Genomic DNA, 21,016 nt, shown 5'->3' with positions numbered 1-21,016 from the left:
GCCACCCTGTTCAGTGCATAAACATAACCTAGTCATTGGCTTTTTCTGACTGTGTATTTAAAGACTTCACATTCATAACTGCCCATTTGGCATGCCCGTGCCAGTAACATGTTGACAGTAAAACTAAACTTGACCAATGACACACTTTTGATGTCAGCTCTGGGAATTAAACCATCACAGTAAAATAGCTTGAAGTACAAATATTTCCACTCACTGAATTACTTCGAATTGCTGCCATTGAACGAGTGCTGTAGTACCAGGAAAAACAACTTTATTATCCATGCTTGTCACTAAAGCAGAGAACAGGTTCCATGTTCACTGGAAAAAAAGCTCTCACTTCTTTGTCCATTCTATTGTAGGAGGAAACTGCCGCTTATCTGAGCTCCTCCTAACAATAGCAGGGCTGTTTTCCATGTCACTGTGAAGTTAGACCTGCAGACAAACAGGAGTGTAGCTATGAGCCAGACAGGTAAGCTCTCCCTATGCATTATTTATTCATTACTCTATTTGTTTTTTTTAACCAAAATGATTAATTGCTTTAATATAACAGTCTTGCTTGATTTATAAACATTTTGGTTACTATTGGTTCAAAATATCTCAGGACAACATTGGAAATATCAAAGTAAAATGGCTTTGTGTTGTAGAAGTCCACAATCTACAATATGTTACATTAAATCATGCTACATTGTGCAAACAAAAGTATTATTCCACTACATGGTGCAGCATAGGGAGTATATAGATGTTGCTAAATATAGCCTAATGCATCATAAGGGGGTGTTTTGACATCTATATAACTTACTTTTTTCAGAACAGATGCTGACAATTTACTACAATAAGCTGCGCTTTACGACCGCAGTATCAGGACAAAATAAGAGCAAAAAACCTGATCGGCTGAATAGACATGAATTATATAAAGATAAAATAAAATATCAAGTATGATTAATTGCTATAAATGAATGCAACATACACTTATTAACAAACCAGGCGCAACATGCAAACATAAGTCTAATCTTCCCTATGGCTCCAGCCATATGCATTATGTTGCGTTATACTTTTACATTATATACATATATATATATATATATATATATATGTATATACATTATATTGCATTTTTCTATAATAATATGTAAAACGATAATACATTCAATACTTTTATAACTGGAATTCATTTAGAATTTTTTGCACCCTTTCTGAACGAAATGGGCAAAACCTTTCCCTTTCAGCCGATGAGCTGCTAATCATCTATGAGTCTGAGGCGGAGCAATGGGCCACCTACCTGCACTCAGTCTTCACCGGTCCCATCTCAGAGGCTGGGATCTGCTGCTATGACATCGCCGCAGCGTCCAACCGGCGGGACGACTTCCTCCATCTGGCCCGGTACACCTGCAAGCTCCTGATCCTCTCCAAGGGCATGCTGCAGGAGCTGTGCCAGATGAGGCGCTTCTTCCTGGCCCGCGTGTTGAACCCTGCCGATCATGTGGTGGTGCTGCTGTGTGGGGTGGACAGTCTGAGCCCGCTGCTGGACCTGGTGCCCCTGGACGGCGACGAATGCCTGCAGATCTCCAGTGAACAGGACGCTCATGAGTACCTCTCCACTGTCACTGATATTGTGAGGAAAGGTATGGCATATTAAGTAGGGGTGGGACGATACAAGTAACTCATGATACGATACTGTGACGATATTTAACGATAATGATAATATCACGATACACGATATTATAAACGATATATCTGTGTAACTGAAGAAATACCCATGAAAATCAAAAAGGCAGGAATGATCAGAGCTGACATGAAAAGATTATCAGATTCGGTAGTGTGCAATCTGTGCATCACAAACTGGCCAATCCCACATAAAACAATGTACAACCAATTGCATTGTGCACCTATAAAAAGTGTCTTTCAAAATAGCAAAAATGGAAATCCTTGTAACAGAACACCTGTATGTTGTAATAAAATAACAACATTTGGAACTATTGTATCGATAACGTGTCGCTAGAGAAAAAACAACGATATGTCACAATATGGAATTTTTTGTCCCACCCCTAATATATAGACTCAAAAAGTCATAACATTTACACTATTTCTTGGAGCCTCAAATATCACCTGGGGTGAATGTTTATGCGCCTACAATGGTGGAGCAGGTAAAAATCCTTCCCAATGTCTGTTTTGATGGTTTTTATCATGTTTTATCACACTTATGGATCTGAGATGATGCTAGATAACTCGCTGCTTGAAGACCGCAGTGCATTAATGTGGTGACGTAGGGACAAGCGAGGGGACTGCTAAATGCAGTAACTGACAGGTTAGCTAAAAGAACCATTCCGCTTACAGCACCTTTAAGATATGATACGCAAAAAATAAATAACTTAAAGTCTTTAATATAATCATTGTAATTAAATGAAATCCTGAGTACTGAATCAGAGTCATAGTAAAGGAGTTTAGATGGCACAGATTGGCCGATTTCTGTTCTTTTGATGAAAGGTTTCATATGGCCTTGCTGCGCCCCTGCCTTAAATGTGTGAGGGAGAAAGAATGCTCATTATTTGAGAGAAATGCCTTAGCAGCAGCTTGGAAAACCTGTTTACATACTTCTTTGCCCGAGAGTTGTGGGCACTGAAGATTGACATCCAATATTTTTTAAGCTCCAGCTGCATAAACATCCTTGGTGAAACCGTTGTGTGCACCTCTAGCCCACCCTCAGCTACCCTGCCAATTATCCTCTGCCTCCTTCCCTGTTTTCCTAATTGCACCATTTGTATAAGATGATACAGCGTACGAAAGGGAGGGGGGCGCGTTTTTAAGCAGGTTGGGTGCGCACAAAGAACATCTGATGCAAAATAGGCAGTGTTTCCTCTTTGTCCACAACTGACTGCTCATTGCGGGCTATGCAAATTCAAGTGCACTGTGCATCACTTTATTGCACTGATACAGTGTGAAGTGGTTCAGGCCAGGATCCCATGAACAGTTATATTTTAACGCAGAAGTACCTTCCCTATAATCATAAAGGACAAAGCTTTTTGTTTGATAGCACATCAAACAGACACGTAGGCGTCTAATGAGTTTTGGTGCAGGTCAAGGAAGTGTACTTCATGACTGGTTTCTCTGAGTATGCCACTGCTAATTTAAATGAAAAGTACAAGACCTTTAATATTTCTATTGTCTATTTGAAGTACTCGAAATGTCAGCAATACCAGTACCAGAGAGTTCTTGAATGACAAGACAACACTCTATATCGTCTATTCTAGCTTTGCTTAGCAGTGAGAGGCTACTGACGTATGCGCTGTGTTGAGCTAAATGCTCGCTGACATGCTCACAATGACAATGTTCACATGCTAACACGAATGTGTGACAATGTTATCATGCTACGCAGGTGTGTTAGTATGCTAACATTTGCTAATTGGCACCCTATAGCAAGTGCAGCTGAGTCGGATGGGAATGCTATTAGTTTTGCAGGCATTTAGTCATTAACCACTGGAATGTTGACCTGATAGCAGGGCCGCTGCTACCCTTTTGGGTGCCCTAAGCAGAAATTGTCAGTGATGCCCCCCCCCCCCCCCCCCAAAAAAAAAAACACCCAGAAGCTCGCGTCCGCAGAGCGCGAGCAATTTTTTTTTGCCATTGCAAGATCTCTGCGACTGCTTCTTGGCACATTTGCCAGCATTTACTAACAGAAAGAACAGCTTAACTTGTGAAAAAACTGCCTTTGCAAAGGAATTGAGTGATAGGATCATAGACTGATTATGAGATAATGGGCCCCTGGGCTTACACTCTTAAAGGGCCCCCCACTTGTCCCTATCCAGTCAGGTACACTGAATTTTCTACACGGATACATACAATTAATGGCAAAAACATATTAAGGAAGTCAGTGTTTCCCACAGGATCTTGGGGTATTGTTGGAGGGACCCTGTACCTTGTTGGGGGGTGGGTGGATTTTTTTTTACCTTTTTAAAGTAAAATGCATCAATCTGGTGCACTTTGTGAGGACATTTTAGAGACTAGAGAGATATCAAATCCTGAGATGCAGAAGGAACATTATTTTTCAGATTTTTCTTAAACAGGTAGCACTCTTTACTCTGCAACTGTAAAAACAGTAGATTGGTCTGCAGACCCATGTTCTATGATGGAGAGGCCCATTTCAACAGATAAAGGATGGATATGAACAATTTAGAATTCACACATATAAAGTTTATTTGTGTATGTGTGAGGGGGCCTTCAACCCCCTTAGACAGAGCTACTAATGCTGTTGTTTTTAACTTGCTTTTGTATTTCTCCCCTACTAGTTGAGGGGCCCATGATGATCTTGTTACATTTTAATGAGTACTTATATTTAGGCTATTCCTTTTTGGACCCTGTTATTGACATCAGTGACTGAGCTCTTTGACTATGCAACATGAAAAGTTACTATCAGTATCTCTGGCTAAGGGCCCCCCTGAGCCCTTGGGCCCCTGGGCCTGTGCCCGGTGTGCCTGTGCAGTAATCCACCCCTGGATAGGTTACACAATTAAGAAAAAACAACGATGGGCCTGTTCATAACTAATTTATATATTTTTTGTAATGTAATGATTATCATGAACTTTAAAAAAAAATAAACTATTTTGGGGGGCCCCCGGACCATCTCTTTTTCCTTTTTAATTAAAAAAAAAAAAAAAAAAAAAAAAATTATGATTATAATTTTTTTTTTTTTTGGGGTGCCCCCCCAGGAACTTTGTGCCCTACGCAGTCTGCGTACTCTGCGTATAGGGAGCGGCGGCCCTGCCTGATAGTGATGTTTATAATTCACACCCGAAGGACTCGAATGTGTGTCCACGTTCAATAGCCATTTTACAGCAGTCATTGAGACATTTTCACCCTAAACCATAAATAAGAACCTGGGGGTGTTTACAAAAGGGTCAGAAGACCACCAGTCAGTGTGATTCACCCTTTTCGGGACCATGAATGTTTGTACAAAACGTATAATGGGAATGCATCTTTTAGTTGGTGAGATATGCATGGGGACCATCTAGTTGATACTGCCATCTCTATATGGCTTGAAATGCACCTGGATTTCGTAGACATCAATGGTGCATACTTCTTTGTAAAGTTCACTGTCCCACCTTTTTGTAGGTGTGCCAGCCCCTGCATCGAATGTCAACCCTCTGATACGTAAAGCATCAGGGTCAGAGCAAAAAGCTGAACAGATGCAGTGGACCGGAGCTCACAGTGTCAGCTCCAGCATTGTGGTTGTTCCCTCTAGAGTTCGTTGTGGGGTGAGACACTCATCTAGTTGGTACAGTTGTAAGCCATTCCTTTTTTGTTTTTTAATAAGGCATCCCTAATATAAACTACACTTCAGTTCAATGTACTCTCTTCTTGGCAGAGCTCTATGGAAGTATTCATTCTTTTGAAAGATGAGTTGGCCGACAGCGACCCTGAGGCTGACTTCACTGGTGGTGGTCAGACTCTGAGAGTGAAGCTTGTCCGCTGGAATGAACGGATCCTGTGCGTCAATGCACCAGGTGAAACACAATAATGAGGAATCTTATCAAAAAATAGAGAATGCATGTGAATACTTTTTTTTAACAATTACATCTTTAGTCAAACATGTTCTGTTTTAGCATTGCCAGTGTCCTTATGTATTTTTTTCTATTGAAGATTTTCCACCAGGTAATGTAATGGTGACCGTGTATTGCCATGGAGTGCCACTGAGCAAGGCACAGATGCAGTACTACACTAACATGGAGGAAATAACCTGCCTTCTGGCAAGGTCAGCCGACCCTGTAGACTTCATGTGTCAGGTAACGCTATTAAAGGGCTGCCTTGGTTAAAAGAATATCAACATTTCAGCTGTTGCGCCTCATACGTGTGTTAGGAATAAATGGGGAATGCCAAAGTATCTGCACAAAAAGGTTAGTTCATCAGTATTTACTGGGAGGTCTACACAGCCTGGGAAAGCAGTGGTATACAGTCTTATGTTGTACTAGAGGAGCTTTGTAGCTCATGCCAAGGTATTTTACATTCAAAAAGACAGGAAAATTGGATTACCACTCAGGGAGCTTCTGGTGCTTTTATTTGAAATATTTTTATTAATTGGTTTATTGTCAGTCCTACAACTCTATGGGAGAGCAATCCTAAATATCTCTTTAATAGGAGGAATGAGGGGTTTTCCTTTCTCTTGTGTGTATGTAATCATAGTCAGGAGAAAGTTGCCAATTGCAGTGGCAGTTGCATTTGCAGACTGGCTGTTCAACCGCAACATTGTTCGAGGTATGCATTCATATTTTCAAACTCTTTTCGTTTTCATTGAAGAACATTGAGTTAACGTGAAATTACAATATTTGTTTGTATCAAACAAGCAGTGGGCAAACCTAAAACTTCCAACAAACTTCCAACTTCCTCAATACAACTCTATCAATCATTGATTCATTAATGCAAATAACATATTTGAATGTGCGCTTCAATAAAAGTAACCATTCTGAGGAACTGTAAATGTTTTACGTTGCTTAGTGACTCATCATTGCGTAACTCAGTAATAGAAGTTAGTCAATCGCTGCCCCAAAACACTGCTTATAATCGATCCACTTCAAACCATTATAAAACAGAAGATGAATGGAATCAGCTTTATTTCTGCTGATGTCCGTGTCTCCTCTCTGGAAATGAGGAGATGTAAGGTTGCAGCCCTCTTTCAGCCGTGAACACTTTGATTTGATTAGGTCTCATTTGCTGAAGAGGCAAAGTTGAGCAATGCCAAAAAGAAGGACTTGCCAAGAGAATTTCAAACTAAAAGTCCTGACTGGCACGACTGGACCCTGAAGTATCTGATTATATTCAACCTGGCACCTTTGTTGTGCCTCTACAGAGTGTGTCTCACCATATCACACACACACACACACACACACACACACACACACACACACACACACACACACACACACACACACACACACACACACACACACACACACACACACACAGAGCGTGTGTTGACTGATGTGTCTTTGCACCCCTATCCCAACAGAGGATTTCAAAGCACATTCTGCATATGAACTTATCTTGTCTCTCTTGATTCCAGTCTCTTCAGCAGTCCTCTGTGGAGAAGCTGGATCAGAAGTTGTCCACCATGCTGTTGGAGGGCATGCCCATCGGAGGCTTTCAGGGACTGCGGTGTGAAAAGACAACTGAAAAAGGTACAGCCCTGTATGAATATCTAGAAAGAATGGTGCAGTTTTATTTGCATTTATTTGGACACTGAGAGATACAAAAACAAAGATAGTACCACCCCAAATTATTCAATTATAATTTTTTTCTTTTTATCACAAACGATTTTCAGACACAAGGCACACCCCAAAACAAATGAATTATACAATCCATAATTATGTGCTAAACATTACAGTAACTGCTGGATCTAGAACATGTGGCAAAATTTCACATCACTATAGAATACAAATGATCCCTTGTTTTAGATACAAGCAATCAGAAGCATTCATACTTTACCACAACACAATGCCCAGTTAATCCACTGCTTTCCCTCCGAGCATGTGTTTATGCAACACTGTGGATTGAACATACTTTTCGCAGTCGGAATGCATGACGCACATTCATTCGTCCACCTTATTAGAGAAAGTCTTCCATTATTCCTTGGCTCATTATGTGGCAGATTGATGGCTTCATCAGCCGTACCGTGATTGATCCTTAACTCTGCTAAAAAGGGCACAGGGAAATGTTTCCATGACAAACAGGTCGATAAGTGCCTCCAAGCTGTCCTTCTTCGGCACTCCTGATTGTGTTAGATTGCTCACATTGCAGCGCGCGGCATCTTCAGGTACCAGGTACAGGGAGTAATATAAGTGGCGTAATGTTTCGCCGTCCATGACAATTATGTGCACAATACACACAGCTGTTCATTTGCAGGGCCTAACTGGGCATTGTTACGCACAGTCAATTTGGTACAATGACATTCTCCCACCTAATCAAACCTGGCAAATACCCACATCAGAGCTCCGACACACTGATGTGCCATCGCTCCTCCACTTTGCCGCCCAGTATGGATTCAAGGGCGTCTCCAGCCTCCTCCTGCAGTGTCCAGGTGCCGAGCGGGCAATGCACACAGCCAATCGCCACGGGCGGACTCCCACGGATATCGCCAAGAGTCACGGCCATAAAGAGCTGCACGTCTTATTGAAGGAATCACTGGTAACTGCTCTCTCATCATACCTGTCTACAGTGTTTAATCAATGTCTTTTCTTCATTTTCTGGTCGATCGTTTTCACCTCACTCACACACAGCCGGAATTCATCTTAGCTAGAAAATATCGTAATTCCCTTTATCGACCCTCCATACAATGAAGACATTTCTCAAAATGCCAATATCCCACGACAGCTTCTCATGTTAGGTGATTGGTAAGCTCATTAAAAAAAACACCAAATGACATTATTTGTCTATCTGGAGCTGGCTGGGTGTAATGTCACCTTAATGAGATTCCATATAGTTTTCATGTTACCTAATGACAGCCGAGGAAAAACAACACTATGCACCTTGGTTAGGTCTCACAGACAGGGGATACAGTGCAGCACTCAGGAATGCTCTTACTAACCCCAATACATCGTCTAGGACTGTGAGTGGGTAGGGCTTTATCAATAATGAACAGAATGGAGAGGATAGAAAGGCGGAGAACACATGGGAGTGACCTGAATTTCGGGGCGACCTCACTCCCTCCCTAACCAGTTTATTTTTCATCCAGCTCATGGCATAGTCAGTGGATTGATGGTAACCCTCTCCTCTCCACTCATCATGAATATGCTTGGCCCCTGTGAGGTTCCTAATGGAACTCCCCCACAAAGATACAAGGGTTGTGTTTGTTCATGCGTTCCAAACGGTTAGGCGCAGGGTCGTCTGCATACATTCAGACAATTAATGCAGCTGCTAATTTCCAGAGTTTCTGGCGTAATGGCTGCCATTTGCCTGTGTTAATATGAAAACGCCTCTTCTACGCTCAGCTTCCCATTACACTAACCGTGCTGATTCAGTAGAACACAAGAGTGGCCCATTTGCAGAGGTTCAAGTCGAAAAGCCTCTCTTGCATGCATCCTAATCATTTGCATCCTTTCATTTGCCAAACCTGGGGGACACTAGCATCATGTTTTTTTTCTCCCGATACTAATATCATTAGTCGGTGAGGACATTATCATTAGTAAAAGACAGGATGCAGCAAAGAAGGCAGGCTAGAAACACCACTATATCTCTGGGTTGGTCCTTCAAATGGGATGGGATTTTTTGTTTTCTTCAATGTATTGAGCCCAAACAAAATTCAATTTATCTCCATTGTAGCTGGGTGGCAGCAGAAATCTTAAAGATGGATGTCTCAAAGCCAGCGCAAATAAACCCAAAGATTATCTCTACGGCTGTACTATCACTAGAGATAAGTGAGAAAATATGTTTTGGTTGCTTTCGAACTGGTCTTTTATAGGCTTGTAACAGATAGCAGCATAAAGCTATAGTCCCTGCATAGAAATCTCTGCTCCTATCCATCGTCTTCCCTTATAATCCTGACATCTTTTAACTTTCTTCTTTTAATGGCTTGGATCAACCTGGAGAATTCCCCCCCCCCTCCCCCCTGGGGAAATTTAGACACTCCAACAGCTGTTGCAAATGTATTTATCCCCCTAGCAACACTGCTTATTGAGAGTGACTGCAGATGGAGGAAGGTTTGATCGGATTGCTCTAGCGAGTCAAAGAGCTCTCTGTGAGTCTCTTGCAGTGAGACAGCTGAGCCGACAGGGGAGCGGTATAGAGTCAAACGGAGGTCTCCCCTTTGGGATTTCGCAGAGCCTATACATGTAACATAACAGGCAAAAGTCGACATTGACGTGGCAGGTTTCCACGAAGGGTAACTCAAATTAATCTTGACAGCTAAAACTATACACATACCGTGCCTGTGTGTGGAGCCTTGGAGAAAGTAAAAGAGTCAGCAGTGTGGGATGTTTTTTTATTCTTTGCTCCTTTTTTTTTACAAGCTAGTTTCATTAAGCGATCTGCAGAGTTTCCCCCACCTCCTATTAATCAACCCATGATGCATCAGTGATTCGGGCGTCAGCGTAGCAGCACGCTGTCAATAAATCCTGGATGGATCGGTCCCCTGCTTCATACACAAGGCTGAATCACTCACAGGGCCTGCGTCAGATCCACCAATCTGCCCTGGCACCACACTTCTTTGTTAATTAGCTGTGAACTGCTCCAGCGGGGGAAAAGCTGAATTATTCAGGGGGAGTATAACGAGGAATACAAATATAGAAAACGCTCCCCAGTTATCGATGCTGTTTATGTCCTCAGACTGCAATGTTTTGCCTCCTCGTAGATATTACAAAACGCAAACACACATTGTCCTTATTTAATATTTTAATAATAGGTCACAAGTTTGGCTGGGCGTCATTTGGCGCGCAGATCCACTCCCAAGCATTCACTGTGTGCTCTCAGATGCGGATGGAGAGCTCAGTCATTTAGCTTGAACTATGTGCAAAGACTACAAAGAGATATGCATGTGCTGTGTGCATGCAGTGTTTGCAGTTTACAAATGCGGCATAACCAAATGGCTTACATCTTATATCCTCTGGTCCAGAGATTTATTGACTCCTCTGTGCTCATTTTGCATGTCATGTTTGTTTGGTGGGTTAGTGCGCAGCCATTTCCGGCAGACTCAGACAGAGATTTGTTTATCATTTGAATGATGTACGGTCATCCTCACCCTGACAAAGAAACAGTATTCACCTATGGCCATAGATCGGTATCATATTCACTCCCCTGCTTATACTTTTCACGAATAATTTTACCAACCACTTTGAGTCAGTTTTTCTCTAGCCGTATGGCTGCATGTACGGCAATGTCAATCCACCACTTAAGTCCAGACTGAAATACCTCAATACAAACTGGTTGTAGTCATGGACATATAAAGAAGGTTGTAGTGCAACTAAAGGTCTACTATACAGTATAACATTTATGAAAGCTATTTATATTCTGTATTGCATATGGGTAGTAATGTTACTTGAAAAACAAGACTTTCTCCATTGCCTAAACATGTAGCAATTTATGTTACTTACATATAGGCCTACTACAGTATAAAACGTTACATATCCAAACAACATTTTTGTAAAGATATTCATGGTCCCTAGAGGATGATGCCAAACATACTTGAGTGATACTCTGACTTTCTCTCTAGTGTCATCATAACATTGACACTTGTGGTGCAGCTGTACTTTGCTAACTAGCAAATGTAAGCACACTTACATGCTTAACTACTACTAATAGTCAGCTTGGCAAACATTAGCCTACACCTGCTAAACTTTGGCATGTATGATGTGTTTCCTTGCCCTCTGAGCTGAGCCAAAAAAAGTATCTCCGGCAGGTTTTGTCTGCTCTGCAGATCACTTAAGTGATGGGTTTGGTGTGTAACACTGCGATCTGCTATGCATCACACACTCTTAAACCACCATGTAAATAGACAGCCACCGTGCTGGCACTGAGAGCAAGGACTATCCAGCCTCTCAATTGAACATTTCAGTTGCTGAAGATTTCCACTCCTCATCCCCCACCCCCAAATTCACTGGAGATTTGTTGTCCCTCTAACATAATCACGCCTGCTGTTATGTCTGAAGCACCACTGCTTGGAATCGCGGTGGTGAAAGTGAATTTGTTTGGAATGCCCGGGGGCTCCTGCAGTTTCAGACATCTGTAAAATGATTTAGCATTTGCGGTTAGTAAATAAATACCCCTCCCTTGTCCGTAAAGCACTTCTGAAAATACCACACGGTGCTTAAGCACAGCATCCAACTATTATAATTCAATGTTCAAGCTGCGGTGGCAATTAACCCGTCTTTTCTACCTGTTGGGCCTGTTATGAACCTCCACTGTTAAGTAATGCATTCATGGCAACCAATAAGTCAGTTGCAGTACGAACAGTGTACTATTGTAATTGAGTCATGAGTGGCTGTGTTGCTTGGAAACTGCACACAGAGCATGGCGGGTTATACGAAGGATAGCTTGATCAAAGCGAGCTGTCTCTTTTATACTGTATTCTGCAGCGATTTACAGTATTGACTGGGATTGTTGTTATTGAATTCAGGATACATCCTTATAAACTGACAAAAGGAATCAAATGCTTTTATTGCCATGATCTGTTTGAATGTTCATCTGCAAAACAGCTCAGCAGCTACAGTCTATTTGATTAAAAATTCATAAGGGATTGTGAAACGCTGAGAATATTACCACATACAATGTCAAATTGGATTTTTTCCTCTCTCTTTTTCCTCATTGGTTTCCCTGTCAAAATAAATACCCTGAGAAAGCTTTTAACTGTAGGCCTAACACTTTTCAAAATGAATGACGCAGCTCCTCAGTCATTCACATCTCCATTAAACGTTGAAATATTGCAGGAAATTAATATCAGTCTCTCAATCTAATTGCGGATGCAGTCTAAATATCAAGCAAAGCAAGGGTCTTGAATTGCTCACTAAATGATATGTTTGGACTGAAAGGGGAAGATTGTCTGATTTCATAATTACCCTGATCATAGCCCTGTCTGTCCCTCAGCATGCTATTAGCAAATAGGCCGACTCCACAGCAGCATTGCTGTCAGAGGAAAATATGCTGTTAGCCTGCAGGCACATCTCCCTAATTCCTGTTCTAGCGGCGTTCTTGCTTATCCCGCCAATGCAGCCCGAACAGATTTGGTGAGAAAGCTTAATTAGTGATCTGTAGGTCTGTCATATCCGACATTAAAAACACTGCATATTTAAAAAAGCATGACATGGAGGCAGATAACAGCCAACACTGTAAACCCATATGTTCAAAATAATTGAATAGATCAAGTAGTGTACATTTAAGTAAAAATTCTACTGACTTAAATATTTTAAGTTCCTTAATATTTTAAGTTGACTTTAAAAAAAAAATCTTTTCAGGTTTAGTTAACAACTGATAATCTTTGATTTACTCTACTTATTTTATGGATTAATTAAGCACCACGGTCAGCAATTCTGGAGAACGTGTGTTGTCAAAATATATATTTTTCAAATCCAGTGTTAATACACAGCCTAGGCTCTGTAAACAAAGGATATGTAAACAAAGGTGGCCAGCTGTAGCTAGGAACATGCCCATTTAACATGAACCTGTATACAGTGTCACAGAGCTGAGAGGGCGCTTCGTCGATAGTCATCTCACATTTTTATGTTTTTTTTATTGTGCCTTGGAAGGAGTAGAGAAAATGAGCTGACGGGGGAGAGGGTTGGGTGAGTCGGCCAAGAGAGATTCACAGTTTTATCAAGATTTGTCAAACATCCAAATAAAATAAAATAATCCACTCTATAGAGAAAACTCCCGGCTTCAACATAACAAATCATCAGATACTTCTCTCCTCCAATTCTAGATTGCCTCTGTTAAGATGCTTCTTTGTGATTTGGATGAGGCATAAAACACATCTCTTCTCACTCTCTCGTTGCAGAACATGTTGAGCTCAGGCGAGGACAATGGTGACGCCAGCGTGTATGAAATGATGTGCACCGCAGGTGAGTGGAGGGCTGATGGGAAGTAGAAGGAAGACAATGGAAAGCCGGTAATGGAATTGTTGTTGTATCGCCCCCCCCCCCCCCCCCCCCCCCCCCCCGCCCCACACACACACACATCATTACTGTATGCTGGGGCTTGCTGTTCATTTCCGACCACTGAATATTTTTCCAGCAGCAAAAAGCAGAACTTTTCTTTTTTTTTCGTGACACTCAGTGCAACAGTGCAGTATTCCCTTTGTGTATTAGGGACTCCCTCTGTCGCAGATATGCAGAGAGAGAAAGAAGGAGAGGATGAGGAGGAGGAGGATGGGGAGGGGGAGGAGGAGGAGGAAGAGGAGGAGGAGGAGGATATCTATGGACCACTGGGGGTGAACGATGAATATGACACCATCCTGAACTCGGCAAAAGCAGCGGCCATTGCCAACCGCCCGCCAGCCCCCACACCCCGGCCCGATAGCACCCAGGTCAAGGAAGACAGAACTCCTTACATAGCTAAAGGTAACCTGTTGCTCTTTTCTTGCATCTTTTACACCCCTTTTTCTCTCTTTCCGATCATAGCTATGATGGAGAAGATTGGGGATGTACAAACAACACTGAGTTATACAAATAACGTGAAGGGGAGTTTTGGGAGACCTTTGGTGGGAGGGAGGAGGAGTCTGGAATGTGCATTGCCATTGTCTATGAGGTGTAGAGTTGAGAGGCTTCTATTTTGTTTTTTGCAGTGCAGTGCAGTGTGTTTTGATCCTATAAACCACAAGAACACAGTGCCCCCCTCCCTTGCAAAACAAACAAGGCGAGAGGAGAGAAAGAGAAAGAGAGAGAGACACACATTTGCCTGCATTGTGAGCCCACAGTCCTTAACTGTTCAATTTCAGATGTGTGAATATTTTATAAAGAGGAAACATCCAAAAGTGTCTCGTGTTATTAAGGCTTATAAATCATTGAAGCAGCTACGACTTCTCTCTCTCATCTCGCTGATGCAAACATGCACACACAAGCATCCGCATTCATTTGTTATTTACCACAGATAATATTGCACTTGTTGTCCCTCACTCACTATCACATGCGCATTCCACACACACACACACACACACACACACACACACACACACACACACACACACACACACACATGCGCACACGCACACACACACACACACACACACACACACACACACACACACACACACACACACACACACACACACACACACACACACACACACACACACACACACACACACACACACACAATGCTGATTACCATAGCTAGCTGTGCAACAGGCAACCCCCCTCTGCCCATTATGCAGCTTTTTTTTTATTGAGCTTTCCTGCAACTCTGTGCCCGGTGGGACTTGCAAAGCGAAAACGAAATTGAGTGCACCACTGAACTCTCCGCATCCCAACCATCCCCACAGCAACAGAGAGAGAGAGAGAGAGAGAGAGAGAGAGAGAGAGAGAGAGAGAGAGAGAGAGAGAGAGAGAAAGAGAAAGAGAGAGAGAGGGAACTACCCGGGCTGCCATCTGCAACCAATCTTGGCCAGAGCAAGGCCAAGGCAGCCAGAATAAGTCATTACACATGTTTTTCCATGGTCCTTGTCCCCAGAGCGCACGGCAGAGGAGGAGAGGGATTTTGAGGTTTCCATCTATTGAGACAGTGGAGCTTCAAGAAACCACACAAGGATCACATTTTTTGCTCCCGCGCGCCCCACTGCCGCAGTGAAAGATGTGAGAGGAGAGATGAGGCTCGGTGGAGGCTTAGGCGCGTAGCCAGTTATCAGAGAGAAGTGGAAATAATGAGGAGTTTTTTTTTCTTTTGTTGGCAGCGTCATATCGAGCGCAACAAGACTGCAACGTTGAAATGTGAATGAAATTCAATCCTGCAGAGTGACATTACCGGGCATGAAAACAATACACACAGAGAGCAATGTAGCTATACACACACACACTGCACACACACAGCCATGGCAAAGTAATAGCCACAATCATGTGACAGATGGGGCAGCAGCAGCGCCCTTCACAATTTCATTTCTGAATAAAGCCATAAAGCCAGGCTTTTTATTGCAAGCAGAAAAAAAATCTAAATAAATAACAACAACGACAGGCCGTGATTGAACATGAAGTGGAAAAGAGAGATGCTGTCATGGAGGAAGTAGTCAGAGAGGTGGGATTATCGTGCAGGGTGTGGATGTTGAATTCTAATCCAGGGTTGGTCAGGCAGACAGCCGCGGCTCCACCGCCTCCCACAGCTAGACAGTGTAGCCTTTCATTCTGAGTGCTCCCATCCCAATGCACTCTATTGCCCTACCAGACCCAAAACAAGCATCATCTGGGCCATCTAATTCAATCCAGAGCTGAATGTTTATGTCATTCTTCGAGAGAGATTTTAACTCTGCAATAACAAATTCGGATAACTGTTATGTTGTTTACATTAGGGCTGATATGAGTATTTTTCTGAAACATCAATAGGTATTTTTCTCTCTCTATGTCTTGACTGGCTATTCCAATTCAGGTTTTCACAGTCAATAGTTTTTTTTTAGGTTGAGAGTGTGGTGCCATCTTGTGGAAGAGTTGCTCAAATGCAGGAGCAAGCCATTCATAAAAAAAAATCTGTAGCTTCAGCTCTGGCTTTCGCAGGGTTTTTCAGCCAGTCGCTCTAAGACTACATTGAATATGAAACAAGCAGCTTGCTAAATGATTATGTTACATTATAATATTTGATAACATTGTAATCTGACCTTTGTTCACAGTGTTCCAGAAGAAGAAGACACCTCAGGGTGATGCTGATCTGTATTCACTTCCCACTAAACAAGGTGAGCGGCAGGTTACAGACAGTGGGAGAAAGAGAGAGAGAGAGACAGAGAGTCAGAGAGAGACACACACACCCACACACACACACACACACACACACACACACACACACACACACACACACACACACACACACACACACACACACACACACAGAAAGACAGAGAGAGAGGTTACAAAAAGAATGTCAAAGCAGCAGAGGGTCGACATATCCAGAATGTTAAGGTGTCTGGCGCAATCATAAACTGACAGAAGGACAGTTGCAGTCATAAAAATGTGAGGAACACTCTGGTCCTGTCAGCTTATAAGAGACAATTGCCATGTATTACTGCTTGTGCCATCTCCAAAAATGGGCCTTAATTCTCCCGTTTCTGGGTAGAATCTGTATCATTTGCAGATTGTACATTCCCTACTCATAACGGTGCCAACATTTTTCTCTGGCTTTCATCCATGAAGGAAAATGACCTGCTGGGTGGTATCAGTTAATGTTGAGATGACTAGACGATTTTCTGTGTTTGGTTGAATTATTTCAAATGGCAGTGATCCGTGCAAGTGAGCAGTAATTAGCACACAAGCAGTAAAAAAATTTAAAATAAAATAAATAAAATGAGCAGGTAGCACATTGCAACACATTTGGCTGCCAGGATGACTAGGCAGAAGAGAAGCAGAGTGCTACACCAAGCACCGACAGAAATACAAAGCCATTTTTCTGCTCCTCTGTACTGCCGTTGACACTATACACAGATCCCCAAAGTCTCCCAGAAATTGACTTATACCTCATGACTCACAGAAATTCCACATGTGCTGGGCACAAAAATCACATTACCGACCAATTTCACCCTCTTTGAATGACATCTGGAGTGGGCTCATATCTCGTCTTTTCTTATTTCTGTCATTCCAAACAATCTTCTTACCAAGATTTGTATTGCTGCTTTTAGCAATTATGTTGCCCCTAACCTGGAATAAACTTTTTGAAGATGTTACATCAGCTCAAACGGTTGCTACCTCTAAAACTAAACTCAAGACCTTATTTGTTCACCTCTGCTTTTAACTGATGTAAGCAATTGTATTGATAAAGCTAAAAAGAGAGACTGCCGTTCATGGCTCCATAACTTTCCCTTTAAATCTCCTTTGCAGTTAGACATTTTTTTTTATCTTTCATTGTGCTTTTTATGCACCTTTTATTCTTCATATGCATTCATGGTTTTCAATTATTCCATCCCTCTTTGATCCATCTATCTTTTCCTTTCTCTTTAATTTTTTTTAATGTAAAACACTTTGAATTGCCTCTGTGTATGAAATGTGCTATATAATTCAACTTGCCTCGCATTGTATTGCATTGTCGTTGACTGCAGCGTGCGGGCGAGAAGACGAATCATCGGCATACGACACCTTTGTTCCGGACCAGATCCACGGGCTGCAGCAGCTCATCGACCTGCAGCAGAGGGTGAAGGCAGGGTCACTCAGCGTGGACGGAGCCCTGGAGCGCTTCAGTGACTGGCAGCGCGTTCAGAAGGGCATGGATGCCATCCAGCAGGTCAGGGGCTATCACACACACACACACACACACCCACCCACACACACACACACACACACACACACACACACACACACACACACACACACACACACACACACACACACACACACACACACACACACACACACACACACACACACACACACACACACACACACACACACACACACACACACACACACACACACAAACACACACACACACACACACACACACACACACACACACACACACACACACACACACACACACACACACACACACACACACACACACACACACACACTCACATTGGACCAGGAATGTATGAAACCTAGCTTCATGAATATAAACCCTCAGGAGTTTTAGCATTGCCCTATTATAATATCTATAGAAGGGACATCAAAGGCCATAGGTTGGCTTAGATCCATAGGTTAGGATCCATACCAAAGATATTTTTAATTGTCATGAAATCCATGTATCAAATGAAATTCAACTGGAATTCTTCGGTTAAAACTGTCGCCACAAATGTCATTTGTCCTCGTAGAAATGTACAGACCCCCTTCATCAAATATCGATTTTTATGATTAACTTGATAATTTATTGAAAGAATGTATGAAAGTAATTATCATGGGTGAAAATACAAACTGGGAGGATAAACAAAATAGGAACAAATCTAGAAAATGTAATAGATGGGATGGATTTAACACAGCTTGGCCCACAAGAATAAATAATTCAATCAGTACACAGATTTAGTTTTTAGCTACAGACCTGAGAGACTACAGATGAAAAGTAGGCATGTGTTTTATTACATTTACACTATCATTATACTTAAAATAAACTGTGTAGGAGCCATATTAATGTATTATGTTATGTTCATGTTTAAACACTAGGGGTCTGTATTGGGTGTGGCTGAGGTAATTGGGTCAGCCCAAGGAGGTGATTTAAGCCAAGGACAAACAGGAAACAGGTGTTGTCTAATTGGGAAGAAAACAGTTTTTCGACTGTGCCCATGTGCCCTTTGTTCTCTTTACGTGTATCTATCAGCAATTAGTTTGGTTATTTTTGATTTCTAAGTATATTATGAGTAAAAGTATATTACCGGTGAATGGATTTAAAGGGAAAATAAACCTGCCGTGCTACAGTAAAACGTTTCTACTGTTTATTATTTACTGAGGACACTGGGCGCACGTCGGAATGATCCATTAAACAACCAGGTAGTGGCTTCGAATAGGGGCTTGGCCGCTACAAACTGAATTGAAGCATGCAGGACTACAACCCTAATAAAACCAGAACCATCTGTTGCTTATGCTACGCCAACCTGCAAAATAAAATCTATCACAATGAATAGAGCACAATGTCGGACAGGAAACCATCGTACTGCTTACCATTTTACTCTATGTCAAATCTGAATCCGAAAAGTAATAATACCTGACAAACAAATGTAAGTGAGGTAGAAAGTAACACAAAATGGAAATAGTCAAATAAAGGCCACAATTGCTCTTGAGTGAACGTTGTTTTTACCACTGAATGAAACCTCAGATTTATTGACTAAAAACATCAGTGAGGTTACCTCTACTCTTTCATACCGCTTTGGTTGTTGCATATTAGGACATTATTTGTCACAGTCAGGTACCAAAAGATTTATGACCCAACGTCAAAATGTCTAAAAGTCTGCTCCTTTTTCTCAGCCTGCATCATTTGTATGTGGCCTAACACTGAGGCACTGATCTTTGTCCCTGCCCTCAGGAGAAGTTGAGTCAGCTGAGGGCCAGCATTGTCAACAACAGAGAGGATGATGACAGTGTCTATGGTAAATATTCTCCCATCCTGGGTATGAGGGTTACACTTTGCTGTCAAGACAGAGAGGCTGCACAGAGCTCACCTCTCCTGGAGCATTAAAGGTAGAGTCAGCGATTCTGGAGAATGCTTGTTGACAAAATGTATTTTTGTTCAAATCAGTGATTATCTCCTCACGGTCCACTACCTGTCCAGACGGTGTGCAGTTGAACAAAATCTGGTGTTTATACACAGCCTGGACTCTTTAAACGTTACGTTAACAAAGGGTAGACAAAGGGGGCCAGCCCTAGCTAGCAAAAAGCCTGTGTACAGAACCCAGGCTGTGTAATATCTCTGTTTCACAGTTCAAACGCAGTTCAAAGGTAGTGGATCGTGAGGAAATATTCACTGATTTTGACAGAAATTGATTTGTCAACAAACGTTCTCCAGAATAGCTGATTCCACCTTTCACAGAAATAAATCATATGCAGTTACACTGGAACAAGAAGCTATTTTACACAAATGGACTGGAATAAATTGTGTAATGTCAATGCCTTAGAAAGACTTCTCTCCCTCCCTACAGATAAAATCAACATCGTTCATCAAACGCCAAGTGAGTCTTTGAAAACTTATCTCAGTGTGCACAGAGAATACCTGTGTTTGCACGCCTTTGTAGTTCCTCCAGTCCCAGTTGCAGTGGCGGGGAATTATTCCTTGGGGAATTGTTATTAAATCAAACCCCCGGTGCCACATTTTCATCTAGTTCGTTTCATTTGCACCAAATAGGAGCCTTTTATTTTCCTACTGAACAATTCCCCGTTCACCAGTGCATGTTGGGTAAATTCCCTACCAGGTGTTACCATAAATGAGGGTCGTCAAGGAAGCCAAGCAGCAGAGGCGGATTTTTACAGCAAGCCAATCAAGGGACAGCACGTAAGTTTACTAGAATTGCCAAAAGGGAAAGCTTGGCAGGAGTTACTAGGAATGAATGAATATAAAGCTGTATGAATATATATTAAACTGTATATTATTGGAGTTGAAAAAGACGTGTGAAGTCCCATAAACAAACTTACCAGTAACGTGGGTCCTTCTGAATTGCGTTGCAGTCAAATTTCTTCTCGAAAGCCGACAAACGCTAAAGGTAAGAAAACAATTTGTGAGTGTGAATTTTTTTTTCTGCTAATCGTTTTTACTGAAATAAACACTTTATTTTATTTTATTTAGGCTCATCAATTGTGTCAAATTTTCCATGTTGACAAGATCCCAACACTCAACAAAGACTCTATTCTTCCACCAATTATATCAGGTTGAATTTGTAATTGTAACTGTACTAATAACAACGTTTCGTATTTTTTTGTATCAGAGTGATGAGAAA

General features: G+C 41.9%; 1 protein-coding gene across 1 annotated transcript; it reads left to right on the top strand.

The window, feature by feature from the left end:
- Positions 1 to 420: 420 nt before the first annotated feature.
- Positions 421 to 20,780, top strand: LOC307269499 (B-cell scaffold protein with ankyrin repeats-like; the record flags this gene model as incomplete). The annotated part of the gene is made up of 15 exons (XM_080052474.1): positions 421 to 469; positions 1,227 to 1,622; positions 5,107 to 5,249; positions 5,360 to 5,498; positions 5,635 to 5,777; positions 7,052 to 7,166; positions 7,976 to 8,172; positions 13,469 to 13,532; positions 13,779 to 14,030; positions 16,283 to 16,345; positions 17,699 to 17,880; positions 19,612 to 19,675; positions 20,225 to 20,254; positions 20,495 to 20,574; positions 20,748 to 20,780. The coding sequence occupies exons 1-15, from the start codon at positions 457 to 459 to the stop codon at positions 20,778 to 20,780; spliced, it is 1,914 nt and encodes a 637-aa protein (XP_079908600.1). The 5' UTR covers positions 421 to 456.
- Between the last annotated feature and the right edge of the window lie 236 nt (positions 20,781 to 21,016).

Source organism: Ammodytes marinus, assembly GCF_949987685.1.
Source record: "Ammodytes marinus genome assembly, chromosome: 23".
NCBI lineage: Eukaryota > Metazoa > Chordata > Actinopteri > Uranoscopiformes > Ammodytidae > Ammodytes > Ammodytes marinus.
The sequence above is the reverse complement of the archived record's forward strand: the minus strand, read 5'-3'. Positions and strand labels throughout refer to the sequence as shown.